The sequence below is a fragment of the Rhamphochromis longiceps genome, linkage group LG7 (assembly GCF_057381845.1).
Source record: "Rhamphochromis longiceps isolate RC_006_pf linkage group LG7, R_longiceps_female_GT1.1, whole genome shotgun sequence".
In the NCBI taxonomy this organism is placed as follows: Eukaryota; Metazoa; Chordata; class Actinopteri; order Cichliformes; family Cichlidae; genus Rhamphochromis; species Rhamphochromis longiceps.
In genome coordinates, this window is record NC_140563.1 from 43388036 (window position 1) to 43404468 (window position 16433).

A 16433-nucleotide genomic window follows, 5' to 3' on the forward strand; every position below is an offset into this window, starting at 1 on the left:
ATATGACATATTGGCAACGCTATACTTTATTATATAGGGTTGGAATGGAGGTTGTGGAGTTGCTAGTCTAAGTATTAATATTTTAAAATGGAAGAGAATAACAAATAAAAATTTGTCACAGTTTATCAGTAGAAATGTCTTAAAACTGCATTCTGTCTAATAGCCTGCAGGGGGAGACTCTTCTGTCACTTAAGTCAGTTTGTATAAAGGTCTGAGGGAAAATGACTCCGCTGCTCTCTTAATCTATTATTAATGCATTCGTGTCCTCTGAGTTACAAAGCTTAATTGACACAGAATGAGATTCAGTTTGTAAATTGTGGCCCGGTTTAGGTAAAAACAGATGAGAAAGCAGGGTATGCTTTGTGACTAAGCATGCTTTTCCTTCCCTTGATGGCCTAACTGCTCAAATCAAGGCTTTTCAAAAGATTCACACACCAATGAGCAGCAGCAAGGTGTCTGCGTGAACTTAAAATACAGTCTATGCATGTAGTACAAGTACAGATTTTACACTTGATTTTAGACATGATTTTACGTTTGCGTTATAGAGCTTGAGAACAGGCTCAAAAACAGTTGAGGCTGGTACTGCTTTGTGCTACTTTCATAGGATTTTGCAGGTACAAACTGTTTTTTGACAGCTGATTTCTAATTATTTGTAATAATTAGATAAATACAACATAAATATCAGTATGTGCATATGAATAAAGTAGCAAAATATATGTGAATGTTAATCAAGGGTTTACACAAAGGTTTCTTTGTGTATGATCTGTTGGGTAAACAACTATTGGTTGGCCAAGTGTTTTTATGTCACTTAGCATACAGTAGTTATAAGTTTTGCTTTAGGGAGAGTGTGGCATGCAGGACAGATGGGCCACAGCATCCTGCAGAAGGATGATGAAACAGGCAGGGTAATAGATCTAAGGTAGGACAGAAGGAAAGCAAAATGAAGCAAGAGGTGGTTGGAAAGCAGGACATCAGGGCACTTGAGGATTGAAGAAACAGGTCGATAAGCAGGAATTTTCCACTGGTGTGAGGGCTGAGCGCGCAAAAGGGACTGTGGGTGAGCCGTGATACTTAATAGCAGAACAGAAAGTAAAGCAGTGTGTAAAACGGAGTTAGCAAGATGAAGATGTCTGGGTAATTGTGAGCTGCACAGTGAAGTATTTGATTATAACCAATGTCATCCATCCTTTTTCTTAGCTGTGTATCCAGTTCAAGGTCATGGGTGGGTGGATAGCTCGTCAATATAATATTTTTTTTTTCAAAGATTAGCTTTTATCTAAACTTTACGAAGAAAGCTTTATTTTCACCGTGTGGTAGTGTGGCCCTAGATGTAGACCAGTCGATCCATCGGCCTTTCGACTACGCCCACAGCAAGGCTGACATTTGTGTTTAGGAAAGAATTTTTTGTTTGTTTGTTTGATTAGAACACGAACTATGATAAATTTAGTGAGTCATTAATTTCGATTCCACCAGTGAAGTAGTGCTGCGTAGCCAGCCCACATTTTAAAAGGTGTGAGAGCCAAATGTGACGTAGTGTTACATTTCCAAAAAGTGAAAAGTGTAATTTCCGTGGAAGAAAATTGTGCCAGGAGCTTTCCACTTTGCTACATTAATAACAGATTACTAACTCAAGTTGATGTTGGAAAATCATCCAGACTTTATTCCCAGGGATTACAGGTCAGGTTTATCCAGCCAGAATCAGCTGAGGAAAGTAAGCTTCTTCAGCAGGTTTGTGGCAGCAAAAGCAGCTGCTCAGACTGCAAGACGGATGAGTTCAGGTGGATGAATCACTTGTCACCGGAGGCAGAAAGGTTACAGCTTTTTGATAACAAATTACCTGGTGACTTTGTCCCTGTGGCATCTCCTTGTTGAAATAATCCTCAGTTCACTTGGGGCTTTCGGTCAGAGATACAGCCTTTTTTTCAGGGGTGGGGTGGGTGAGGATGTAACTGCACATGGGTGGGTGGTTTAGGGGGACAAGTGGGGTGGGGGTGGTCCGCATAAGGTCTCAGATGACCTGGAAAAAGCAGTTGGCCGCAATCCAGCAGCACACCGCATTGAAACCATGGAGTCAACATCTGCTTCTGGGGACCGGCATGCACATAGCTGTGAGGTCCTGCTGTTTTATGACTGGAACATTTTTGCTTTTTTTCATATCACTCAGTCTCTCTTTTTACTCTGCTTCTCTCCATCCTGCTGCTGCAAACCTTCTGCTGTCAATCACCTGCTTTATGCTGCCTCCAGCCTGGCCCTAGTTGGCTCTGTGAAATAAGGCAGCTTCTTTTTCAGTCCAGTGAAGCCACCTTTCTACTCGCAGCTCTCACATTTGTGTAGCACCATAACGCAGCCAAGATGTACTGAAAATTGAGATGTACAGACTTGGTGTCTTTTAAAAAGAAGAGGAAAAGAAAAAAGAAAAGAAACAGCCTCTGGCTTCTGCCGAGAAACAGATGGGGCAATTATTCAGGTTTTATTATAAATGCCTGTGGATTATTTGTTGATTTCAGATTCATTCACATCTAAAGAGGCTTCCATATTGCATGGTTTATCAATAAAGCTACACAGTAAATTGATATAATATTCTATATAGAACAACTGCCTCAGGCATTGGAGTTACCACAGACATTTTTCATCCAGGTATTTAGCTTAATGTAAAAAATGCACGGATCACTGCTTGCTTCTGTATTGATTTGTGTGCCAACTTTTTCTTTTTTGCCGTGATATTATGCTTCGTATAATTATCCGACTTGGAAAATCACAAATTCAAACAGTCTGGTATTTTTTGCCATCTCTGTTTAGCACCAAGGTCACCGTTTTGTTGACTCAAGAACATTTAGGTTCATCGCCAATAAATGAAGCAAAGAGTCACTGTCCCAGTCACTTGTTCCTCGATGGGATCTTAGACAATTAAAAACTCTAAAACACTGTTAAAGCAGAATCTCAATAGAAAAAGGCAATATATTGTAATTGAACTTCCTTTTTTCTCAGTCCAGTATTACTCTGGGACAATATTGCATAATGGAGTTTGTAATGGCAAAACTAATTTCCTTCCTCATTACATATTTATGACTTAGATTTGCTAAAGACTTTGAAGAAATGCTATTTCACAGCCATTTTTCAAAGAATGAAGTTTTCCGTTTGCTAGATGAGATGTAAAGCTTGAAAATGGGAAAACATCTTAAATCCCCTCAACCATTTTATTTACATGGCATCCAGGAGGGTGATCACATTACTCTGCAATGAGTAACTTTTCCATTTTCTTGTCATTATGTCCATTATCTTAAATTATGAGAAGTTCATCTCACTGCAATACACATGGAGCCAATTAAAGATGTTAATGTATGTATAATATATCTGTCATGGTTGGTGAATGCTTTGGACCCAGGGTGCAGACCTGAAGCCAAATTAACCCTTTATTTAAGTGAAATTGGGACGATCCAACAAGCAGCAGTAACCCAAATCAAATACTAATAGCAGGGATAATTAGGTAATTAGTTAGTTAATTAGTTAATTAGCATGAGGCAATTACGAAAAGAAGACACAGGTGAAGAGAGTCAATGAATGAGACAAGGAGAAGAAAATCCAAACACAATGCACAGAAGATTATCTGGTAAAAGACTGAAGCAGGAAGTAACTAAACAGGGGACACAGGAACGCAAACTTGACAAGGAAGGGCGGGAAAAAAACCTCGGGGAAAAAACAATAAGGAAACTCAACCAAAGAAAATAGAAAATAAGCTTAGAATATGAAGAACAATATATAGAACAGAGCATACAAGGAATATAATAACGCACAAAAATAAAATATTAAACTCCAAGCTTGACTCCAAGCAAAGACCTGTCAGTTATTTGCTGTTTTTCCTCCTTAAACTACTTTTGAGCTGCTTGTGTCTTACTAGGCAGGTTTAAATTAGCCCAACTAAATGCGTTTACCACTAATGCAGAACTTAACAGTCTTGTTACTGATTTACAGGGGAAAAGTGTAACACTACAGGGGAATTACACTCAGGGTGTAATTAAATTGTCTTTGAAATTACAATGAAATTAAATTTACTTACAAATACTTACAGGTAGGTAAGCTAGAGTAAGGGGCTAACAACTAAGTTTATTTCACAGGAAACAATTTGTACAATTTCATAATGATTTTGCAGAAAATCAGTCAGTGTTTTCATAAATCACATGGTAAATATGCTATACTTTTGGGCTAGGTATAGATATGGATGATAATAGTTATAGGATAATAGCTATAAAAACGTCTGATTAATCCAATCCATAATACAACCCAGACCCGGAAAAATGCAGTGTACTTAAGATGCGGAAATATTGTTTGTTTTTCCCCAATATTACCAAGAAACTGCACAGTACTTAAAAAACTACTTAAATTTACTTACAATTTAATTATTTTTTATTGCCTGTAAAATACATGAAGTTATGTGCTACTTAAAAGTACTTAAAGTGTGTCTTTTTTATTTGTTTCCTATTATTATAGCTACCAAATTTACATATTTGTAGATGAAAATAATAATTATTATAATTTTATATCTAATCCATTGAAATTACTTTTAATTACAGGGAAATTACACCCTTTGTGCGGGCCATACTATAAAGTGTTACAAACTGAGCTTTATATATATGTATATATATGTATATATATATATATATATATATATATATATATATATATATATATATATATATTAGGGGTGCAACGATACACAAAATTCACGGTTCGGTTCGGTTCGATACTTTGGTGTCACGGTTCGATATTTTTTCGATACAAAAAAAATGTTCATGCATTTTTAATTTGTCATTTATTAAAATTATAAATATATATTTTAACTCAAAAGTACAGTTTTTAAATTTAACCCTAACCCTTGTGCGTGTTTTTTATTTTGACAGCGAATGCGCGCCTGCGGACCACTTATGTGCAGCCCTGGTTATTTAGCTCGTCATATTGCAGCCACAGAAATTATTTTGTCCATGAAACCATAAAGCTGCACTTTCTTTTTGCCTTATAGTCTCATTTGTCATAACTTCTCCGTTTTGTGGTAAGCTTTTCTTTGGCTGTCACTTCTTCACCCTGACCTGTCTTGTTTGGCTCAGCAGAACTGAAATGCTTTTACACACGGACTCACATAAGCTCAGCGATTCTCTGCGCGATCAACCTCTCACATGTTTAAGCTGCGGGAGATTTCACTTGTCATGTTTGCATAGTAAGCTAACGATTAATAAGACGATGTCAGAGGAATTGGTGCACAAATTATCATCACTCACAGATCAGTGCTGTCGCTCTCTATACACAGTTCGCACGATTGCAAAGTGAAAGCAAAAAAACAAGCGCAAATTCAAAGGCGACTTCAATATGTCACATATTGACAGTGGCTCACCGATGCCAATGACATAATTACCCAGCTACATTTCTGAAAGAATGCAAAAGCATTGACATATATTTTTCCTTCCTACAATAGCCCGACGGAAAAAATCGCTAGCCCCAGGATGTCAGGCTAGCGATATTGCAAGCCCTGTATCTGATTGAGGAATCACTCATCTTTGGAAAAGAGAGTTTATTACAGAGAAATGTCTCTTTCCAAAATAAAAGCTATACTATCCGCTTCTTCTGGGCTATATTCTCAGCAGCATAAGGAGAATCATGTGCTAACAGCTGTCTAAATGACTCGGCTAAAGTTAGTAGCATGCTTCTTGTTTTTGTCTTTGCACTAGGATGATGTCGGCGTAAATGTGCAGTCATATTCGTTGTGTTCCCACTAGTGCTTTCAGGTTAATCTCGTTGAAATGACCTTAACACCACAACACGGCAAATCTCCGTTAACGAGCTACCGCCGATCGCCCCGTGCATGGGGCTAGACGGCTAACACGTTAACGAGCTAACTGCGCTAACACACTAGTTCCCACCCATGTAATTGAGCATTGCATGGCACATCCAACATACTGTTTTACTTTAGTCCATGACTCGCTTACCTTCAGGGTCATACGTCACATGAAAACCAAAATAATTCCAAACGCCAGATCTGAATGAGGGTGGGGGAGGTGCCCTGCGCTCTTCCTTCTGACTATGCTGTCTGTGTGGAGCACTCAGTGGATCTGCGCTCGACAGTGCAGCCTAGGCGGAGTAGTCGAACGCAGATTCACTGAGCGCTCCACACAGACAGCATCGTCAGAAGGAAAGTTGATAAAATAAATTACAAATGTTGTATTGTTCGATACATATGCGTACCGAACCGAAAGCACTGTATCGAACGGTTCAATATCGATACGAATATCGTTGCACCCCTAATATATATATATATATATATATATATATATATATATATATATATATATATATATATATATATATATATATATATAATGACTTTCCTTTTCTTACAACTTGGTAAGTTGAAAATGTTCTTGTTAGATGGGGAAATAAATCTCGAGTGAGAATACTTGAGTGCCGGATTGGTGTTTGAAAAGCTGTTTTTTAAGCAGTAATATTCTGTGTGCTTTTATGATTTAAACATGATCACATCTATAAATCTAATGACTGAATGCCTGAAGATAAGCTCGGCTACTTGCATATATGATTTCTTCGCTTGCTTACACTCGTTTCTCCATCATTCGCTCCCCTCTCTTTGTTTTCCCTTCAACTCTATCCTCTGCCCGCCACTTAAGCTCCGCAGCAAAAGATCCACAGCCTGTCCAGCACTGCCTGCTCAGTGTGCACTTTGATGTTAGCAGTTCTTTCTAAACCTGTTCTGTTTGATTGATGTGTAAACGTCTGACAGTACACTCCGTTCTCAGGTATTTATTTGTGAGTCGATGATGCACACTCAGGAGCTCTGTTGCTGCTAAACAGCCCTTCAGCCGCTAAGCCTCTGATGACTACTGTTATACGCTGCTGCCAAAAACTCTTACATCTGCACTTTTTGTTGTTGTTTTGTTTTTACAAACTGCTGGCTCATGCGCTTATCACTCTGTAACTGCTCGTGAGTCACGGTCTGACGATTTCAAGAAAACAGACATTTACGGCACGATCACACGGCCGTTATCTTGATCATCCACAAGCTTATTTTTTCAATGCTGACCTGAAAAATCCTTCAGTGATACGTGTGATTCCATTACTGCCCTTAAAATCCCAACCTGATGCTTTGAACACATTACACATTGAACAACTCGGGCGGAATGGATCGTGGTTATATGTGAATATAGATAACACTATATATTGCACCCAGGCTACGACCTTTTCTTTTCTCAGATGGTGCCATTAATCTTAGCACTGCAGGGATTGGAAAGTGATGATAATAAGTCCTCCCTTAGGGAGACTGATCTCTTTACAGGTGGATGTGAGAATTGAAGTGTGGTTTAATGAGCAGCTGCGGCAGAATTAGTAATGAGTGTTGGCATAGCTTTCAGGTGGTGTTTGGGGCCATGTGGCAGCAGATATGATGCCAAAAAAAGTCTGTAGACCCCACAGCTACAAATAACAGCCAGACTCAAAGTGTGATTCTATAATTTAATATCCTCCCTGCAATTAAAAAAAGGGAAAAAAGGAGGGCGAATGAAGAGTTTTTATCCCAGCTTATCTGGTGTTGGAGACATGCATGTGTGTTTAATTTGTATGAAGATATATTAAATACTTTTAAAAAGTGTATACATTACACATTTCTAAGGTCCCTATAATGCCCAGGCTCTTTGTCTACGGTACTGTCACTATCAGTTTCAAAAACACACGAGTTGATCCTTTTGTTTTTTAGTTGAATCTATGAAAAGTGTCAAAGATGGTTTAACAGGCATAAAATAGTATTTTTTCACCAGCAAGGTGATTCCCAAAGATATGTTAGTCTGCATATTTCAGCACGGTGTGCAGTGTGTCTGTAAAAAATATTGAGACAACTGGAGGACAAAAGAATTCGTAGCAGATGAACAGTAGCTGAAAGTCATATCCTTAAGAAACAGGACAAAATCCAGCAAAGACCTGACACAGGAACTGAGAGATGCATCTGGTGTAACATTTCATCCATCTACAGCAGATTGGTGTCTCTCAAGAAGCCATTCTTAAGAAAGGGAAACATGGAGAAAACACTTGGGTATGCTAAATTACAGAGGACTTGGACTGAAAATCAGTGGCAACAGAGAAATCCCAGTTTGATTTTTTTTTTTTCATCATTGTCAGCATGTACAGAGGAGGTCAGGAGCAAGGTCTGCAGATATTTGTAAAAAGAATAAATAAATAAAATAAAAAGACTGATGCGCTGTCAGTGTTTAGGGTTGTATTTCATCCTGTGGTGTTGGGGATTTTGTCAAAATTGATGGAATTATGAACACAGAAAAGTATCATCTGATTTTGATTCACCATCCAGTACCATTTGGAAAGCATCTGATTGGTATTGATCCCAAACACACTGTCATTGCAGGAAAAGCATACCTGGATAGAAAAACACATCATGGAGCTCTATCAGTCAAAGACTGGCCTCCCCAGCTCCCCACAACAGAACAACTGAAGCAGTGTAGGATCATCCTGGCAGAGAACAAAGAAGTATTCTTGAAGACTACTTTAAAAAAAATTACAAGACCTATACTGCAAATGTGTCAATAAACCATTGCATATATTTCCCATTTCCCTAGCAAAATATAAAGAAATGAGGGGTGGCTCAAGAATTTTGCATACTACTGTGAAAGGAAAATAGTTACCCTCAAATGTTAATCTAAACATACTCAGTCAGTTTACACAGCTACTGAGCAAACTACCCAATCACTTCTGATTTAAATGAAGTGAGTGATACATTAACCCGATATGACTTTACCTGGGTGGAAAATCTGTGAATCTCTTTGAGGTAAATTTTCCAAAAAGTAAAGTTAAGCTTGGGTGTGTTGTAACTGTATCATAAAGCCCCTACACTGACATGGATTTATTGAGGCCAAGGTGTTTAATAAACATCATGAAGGTGTTTACTCAGACAAGATGCACTACAGAGAAATGACAACCGCCTCATTTTTATGCCCCTTTGCACCATACTGTATGTAAACACAAGCATCACCCAGAGACTCCTCAGTTCATCTGAGATGCTGGGCAGGAATGCTCTGACCTTGGTGGACTTACCTGCAATTAGCACATATACACAGACCCATACACACTCACTCACTTACAGCTCGATGCTACGCACACATTTGGATATTTGGACACTTACACACCGTCGCGCTTCCCCATCTTTCATTCTCACAAACATCCACCCAAACGCGCAGACATACACAATCACCCACCCTCGTCTGTTTGAATTAGGTCTAATAAGCAGGTGAATTGTCTGTGGAGGCTGAGCCATTTGCAGTGACCTTGGCTAACTGTGGTTAGCAGTGAGGCTCAGATGCTCAGGCAGCATGAACAAATGGACTGCACAGCCACATTTTCCCAAATAAATCAAGGCAAGAAAAATTCTGCACTACTGTACACTGCAAGTTTCCCCACAGAATAGATGATCCGATTAGATTTTGAGGTGACTTTGCTGCATACATTTGCATATTAATAAGGAAAATCCCATTTTCAAGCTGCTATTTCCTTATTGCTTTAAACATTGTTAATGCCGACCATGTGTTTTGCGACAACATGTTGATATAGACATATTTGCTAATTAATGAACCCATTCGCATCACTGGATGTGTTAAAGGCATTGTGATAACAGCAGAACAGGCAGCTCAAGTGTTCGCTGCAGTGAGGATCAGGAGTAAATATCTCTTGATATGGGCTGAAACTATTAATGTTAGCTGTCAAGTCCTCGAAGGGATTTCATCAGAGAGGTGTGATGTTATAGGTGATAGTTTCTGTTTTAGACTTAAGGGATAAACATGCTCCATATTCATTATTACTCCACTGGATATTTTTTCCCCTGCCAAGTTACAAACCAAGGTAAATATAGGTTTTCATATGTTTTGTGCGTGTAGTATCAGGATCACACAAAAACACTACAAAACCGGATATCGTGAAACGTGGTGGGAATGTGAAACAGGGAGAAAATGAATCAGGATCACTTTTTTTTTAAATGACAAGACATTGGTGTTGACTGAGGATGCACTTTCAGAGCGCCCGTCTAGTTTATACAAGGGTATAAAGAAAAATCATTAAAGAGATTCAGTGCTATTAACCCTCTGAGACTTAAAGCCTATTTTATAGTACTGCAGTTGTGTCCATTTGCGTAGGTATTTGCCTACGCAGATGCTGTGCGGATGGGTACTGTATGCAGCCTACGCAAACGTGCCTGTGTGCAGTTCTCCGAGGACCAAGGTCAAATACTGATGTTGAAAGGTTCACTGAGATTTTTTTTTAAACAGCTTGAGAAGCGCAGACTTGCCTGCATTGGGCACTTTTCATTGTTTTTTATCACTCGTATTCATTTCAGCTATTTTATAACTTCTTTCTTCTCCGCGGCTGGTCGCTGTGAATCGCTACAACAAGGTAGACGAAGGTTCGTAAACCAGCGTGTTACGCTATGCATACTTGGGACCAACAAAAAAGCATGCTTAAACCACGAATCTTCGTCATTGATGACCCAATCACAGCATGTGATGCAACATGGGGGAAAAAGTCAAAACCTTTGATTTGTTTAAGCTAAAATTTAAATACATCTAAATTAACATGCGTAACAGCACAAATGCTTTCATTTATTTATCTTTTAGTTCATTTTCTATCAGTTTTGAACTTGATGATGTTAGACTGTATTGTGGGTTAGAAATGGTGCTACTAATCCACAATAGTACAATAAAAAACTTGAATACAATTAAACTGGGTTTATTATTGAAACTGTCAATCAGTCACAATTAGCAGAGCGTTATGGCAACAGGCCAAAGAGCAATTTCTGCTATCTGATTGGCCAGGTCGTTCCCATCCAGCCAGCCAGCTGATCCCAGCCACCACAGGGCGAGAGGTTTAGTACACCCTGGACAATTCACCAGCCTGTCGCAGGGCCAAAACTGTGTGTTGTTTATTTGCAATTTATGCATTTAAAACTGTTTTAGAAATCAAAATGTTCAGACATAGTTTTGAGGTTTGCAGAGGCATCAATTTTGTTTCCCATAAAGGTCAGTTTTTCCTTGTCTCGAAAACATAGGGTTAGGTTTTGGGGGCTAGGAGTGAGGTCATCATCAGTGATGACTTAGACCTCAGGGTACTGAAAGCTTACTTTAAAATGCAAAAAAACTTACCATACCTTAGCCTAACTGTCCCTTCCCTTACTTTACTTAAATTTGGCAGCTGTCCCCTTCAGATTAGTCTCCATGTGCATCTCTTAACCAGCACGACTGCTATTTTTCACGCTGCTCCCAGAAGTTAAAGAACTAATTATAGAGGACTGTAGTGGATTTGTACTGTGTATACTGCAGCTGTCATGACTGTAAGATTGAGAACCTCATGAGGAAATCATTTGTTACTTATACAGCTACCATTTTTTGGTTGAAATTGTGCTTAATTAGGAGGCATGTTTATTACACTTCCTAGCCACATACTCAACTTTTAGCTCTGTTTTGTCCTCCACCAGCTATTGAGAAGAAGTCTCTGTTTGTAATATCTCAGTGCTACTGTTTATGTAGTGGGTTTTTAGAGCTTTCTTTGCTGAAAACAGCTGCTGAAAACAGCCTTGGCCAAACACAACACTATCAGAGCAGAGTGTAAACTCAACAGTAGAGTTGCCAGCTACAAAATAGTTTTATTGAACTAAAACTGTCTTGTCCATCATAGTACAAAACAAAAAATACCAGTCCCAATAAAGACTGGATAAAAGATAGGCGGTGATAAATGAAAACAAAACTGAAACAGAACCTGCACATGTGTCTTGAGAAGTGATTTAAAGGATTAGAGAGACCTCGCTGCTCTGATTGCTGTGATCTCCTCTGGCAGGTGTTCAGGAGGTTGCCTGACTGTAAAGGTCCAGTGACCGTGAGCTATGATCTGAATCGTCTGAACAGCTGCTTCTCCAGCTCATGTGGGGATGAAAGGACTGAATGTAGCTTGAAAAGTTTTGTGACTCAAGTTATCAGAAAACACTTAGCAGGTCCTGAGGAGAGCAAATGCTTTAAAGTTGGGTGAAAATAAGCTCTCATGAGGTCACAGTTTCAAACTTTGTTGGATATGTTTCCTATATTGATTCATTTTGAAAGTGTACTTGCTGGGTCACAGGGCATAGTTGTTTTCCTAAGAGTAAAGGTAGCTACAGACCTTTCACACCATAGTGTGTAGAAACGGTACATCCATCCGGCATTCATGTTAAGCACTGAATACTAGCTTATAGTTTGCTTGCTATAGAGAAATATAGATGGGGATAATTTTGCCTACTTTATGTTAGAAATATGCTCATTTAAACCAGTGCAAAAGCACTCGCCCCTAAATTCTCATTAATGTTTGAGTTAATAATGTTTAACCCAATGGAAAAGCACTGCCAGAAATATTAATGGAGCCTCATGAATGACTTTGTTTTGCTGGGAATATTAGCAAAAAACTCAGAAAAACAAAAGTACAATGAAAAAGAGGAAGGCTGGCATTAAAAAAAACAAGTTTGAAAATCACTGCAGCAAAAAAAAAATAACTTTGTTGTTCATTTATCTTTTTTTCCATTCGTAGAATTGTTAAGCACAACCGTAACATGAAACTTTATACCTTACCTGTATATAGACCCCACACATGAGGCTGTTTATTCTTTCAAAATGTTGAAGCATCTCATATCTTTTCATCTCCTTGTAATAAAAAAAGAAAAAAAACTGTTACGTTAATACATGATGCTTCTTTATGTTTGTTGGTATCAGCTGAGAAAGCAGCCAAAATATAGCTAAAAAAACACTATACTGGAATAAATGTAGTGAGATTTCACTGCTGTTATTCTGTGAAGCAGGAAAGACCAAGGACCAAATCCTTTCATCAGAATTTGATACATTCACTTTATTGATGTAAATTAATGTGCGATATCCTTTGAAGTATATAAATAAATGAAATATGGATTAACTTAAATTTAAGATGGAAAAAAGGAGTGCAGAGTGCTTCATTTGGCACTCACACGAGTTAGATTTAGTGTACTATACTTTCATAAAAACAAGAATAAAATGTTCTTCTTTCAAAGAAGAGAGTTCACTTTCCCATAAAAATGTTCTAATCAATAACACTAAAGCTGTACCAGAAGTCAGATGAAAAGAGTCGCCTATCTTGGCAGAGAAACTGAGTATTTCTAATGCAGCACTTCTTATACAGTACTATAAAGAGCAGCGACTCCACAGTGAAAAAGTAATGAAATGTTGCTGTAAATCATGAAAGATCAAAAAGGAGATTCTGATTAGTCTGATTAACAGAGTTCATAAAAACTATATTACTTTTCAGTATTTGACAGATATAAATGATATTTCTGTAAAACGTCTTCATGATGTGTAAAAAAAAAAAAAAAAAGAAAAGAAAAGAAAAAGAGGAAAGAAAAGAAATCTAAAAAAAAGTCTTGAAAGGTTTGGTGGCATTTGAAATGAAGAACTCGATCTATACTGTGGATAGATCGATCCATCTATTTCACATTCTTTCTCAGCATATATGTGATCTCTGTTTTCTCTCACAGAGTCAGGACCTTTCCTAAGGATTCGGCTTTACTGGGCAGGGACACTGTTCGAGCCCTCATGTACTACGCCCTGAAGGTCTGGAGCGATATTGCGCCCCTTAACTTTCATGAAGTAGCTGGCAGTGATGCAGATATTCAAATCGACTTCACTAAGGCTGACCACAACGATGGATACCCCTTTGATGGGCCGGGTGGCACAGTGGCACATGCCTTTTTCCCTGGAGAGAGGTTTACTGCTGGGGATACACACTTTGATGATGACGAGGCCTGGACCTTCAGGTCACCAGGTAAGGAACACACTTTATTAGCTACATCTTTCACAGATGCTGCAGATTTGTTGGCTGCGTTTGTTGGCTCTTTCCATCACATCCGAAGGTGTTCTTTTGGATTGAGATCTGGTGACTATGGGGTCCATTTAATTACAGTGAACTCAGTATCATGCTCAAGAAATCAGTTTGAGATGATTTGAGCTTTGTAACACGGTGGCTTATCCTACTGGAAGTAGCCATCAGAAGATGGGCACACTGCAGTCTTAATTAGATTAGGTTAGATTAGATGAAACGTTATTAATCCCTCGGGTGGGTTCCTCCGGGAAATTCTGTTTCCAGTAGCACAGCAGAAGTTGCATGTTACAGATACAATAAAGGGGAATGAGAGAAAGGATATAAGCATAAATATACCACATAATATAAATACAGAATATATAATAGGGATAAATAGGAATACCAGTGGATTGCACATTTGAGTGAGTCTATTGCACAGTGATTATTGCACAGTCGAATATAAGAAAGAATATTACGAATACTGCACAGTGAAAAAAAGCACTAAAGCTCAGTTGTTCCCGCCCTCCTTTGTCCCCCTGTTTCCCCTCCCTCTCTCCTCCAACAAGGAGTTAAACAGCTTGATGGCGTGTGGGACAAAGGAGTTTTTAAGTCTGTTGGTTCTTGACTTTGGGAGAAGCAACCTATTACTGAATAGGCTCCTCTGATTATTCACGACCGTGTGCAGAGGATGCCCAGCATTGTCCATAATGTCCAGCAGTTTCTTTAGTGTCCTTTTCTCTGCCGCTGTCACCAGAGTGTCCAGCTTCATGCCAACCATAGAGCCAGCCTTCCTGATTAGTTTTTCCAGCCTGGATGAGTCCTTCTTTGCCGTGCTGCTCCCCCAGCATAGAACAGTACTCCAGCAACCACCGACTGGTAAAACATCCTCAGGAGCTTCCCGCAGATGTTGAAAGACCTCAGCCTCCTGAGGAAGCACAGTCTGCTTTGGCCTTTTTTATACAGGTGCTACATGTTGCATGACCAGTTTCAGAGATATGGGATAGGCATGATCAGCCTTTATGTTGTTTAAGCCAAATTCTGAACCTACCACCCAGAGATAACAGCAGATTTTCTGTTGTCCCATTTTGGTGAGCCCGTGCAAGCTGTTGCACCCAGTGCGGCCTTCTGCTGCTGTACCCAACCTGCTTCAGTGTTTAACATGATGCTCTTCTGCATACCTTGGTCATAAGGAGTAGTTATTTTAGTTTCTGTTGCTTTCCCAACAGCACGAAGCAGACTGACCACTCTACTCTGACAACTGGCATCAACAAGGCATTTTCACCCACAGGAACGGTGTTCACTGGATATTTTCTCCTTTTTCAAACCATTCTCTGTAAACCCTACAAGCACAACCGTGCTACGTTCAAACTCTCTTATATCACCTTTCAACCCTATTCTGAAACTTAATTTAAACCTTTTGACCATGTCTACACGACTAAATGCACTGAGTTTCGACCATGTGACTGGCTGATTAGATATTTGCAATAAAACGCTGATGAGCACTTGAAGCCAACAACATGGCCGGTGAGTTGTATTACTTAAAGAGTGTGCCTGAATGAAAAGAACATAAAAAACTGAAGGATGATCTGTTTCTGTGAGACACTTCCAGAGTACTATGAAATAAAGAGCCTGAAACGGTCTGCGTCAACAAAACTTTAACAAAATGAAAAGTGCTTGAGAACAGTTTTGAACTTCCATACTCACCAAGGTTTTTGTATTCAAAACAAGATTGCTGTACTTTGTACTTGTACTTTGGAACCAAGCTGCGCCTCCTACCTTTTATTCATGTTCCAGATTGTATTATCAATATTTTATCTGTTCGAACTATGAATATAACATGCTGTGGCTTCAGTGTGGTGACTACAGCAGCATTGACTGTTTTCACCAGCTTGTTAGGAAGCATAAAAGACCTTTCATCTCTTCCAACCGCCACAAACAAAGAATCCACTCCAACGTCCTACCCAAACCGAGGAAATCAGTTTTTTTTTCAGCAATTAGCACAAGCTGTTTATTGTTCACTGTTGACATTTATTGATCTAATTTTACTATGCCATGGGGCTTCTTTTTTTTTTTTTTTTTACAAGAATTGAGTCTTTAAATTTAAAAGACCAGAGGGAAATAGCACCATATTTAGGGTGATTAAAGTATTTTAGCCGACAGCAAAATGTTTCCTTTTGATTTGTGCCGATCAGAAGCTGAAATAAATGTCTCCACCAGACCACAAAGCACCACTATAATTTGTGATGTCAGCTAACAGCTGCACCAATGACAATCGATGAAAGAGTAATTGCGACGCAATGAAGCAGAGATGAGATTTCTAGGGTTGTGGGCATGCTCTTTTGCGTGGAAGTGCATTTTTATAGTCTTTAACTTCTACTGAGAGGTTTCTATTCCACTCTATTTCATAAGGAAAGGCAATACCTTCTACTTTTACTTTTTGTAAACTATTTATATTTATTAGTCAACTGCAGGATGTGCTTGCAAAATAAGAAGCATAGCTAAATTTGAACTAAAAATGGCTAAAAAAAAGAATC

General features: G+C 38.8%; 1 protein-coding gene across 1 annotated transcript in view; it reads left to right on the top strand.

Moving 5' to 3' along the window:
• mmp17a (matrix metallopeptidase 17a) overlaps positions 1-16433 on the top strand; it is a 125593-nt gene that overhangs the window by 86813 nt on the left and 22347 nt on the right. Inside the window, exon 4 of the mRNA XM_085413755.1 lies at positions 13577-13863. Within this exon, the coding sequence (XP_085269881.1) occupies positions 13577-13863 (287 nt within the window). The remainder of the gene's footprint in view (positions 1-13576; positions 13864-16433) is intronic.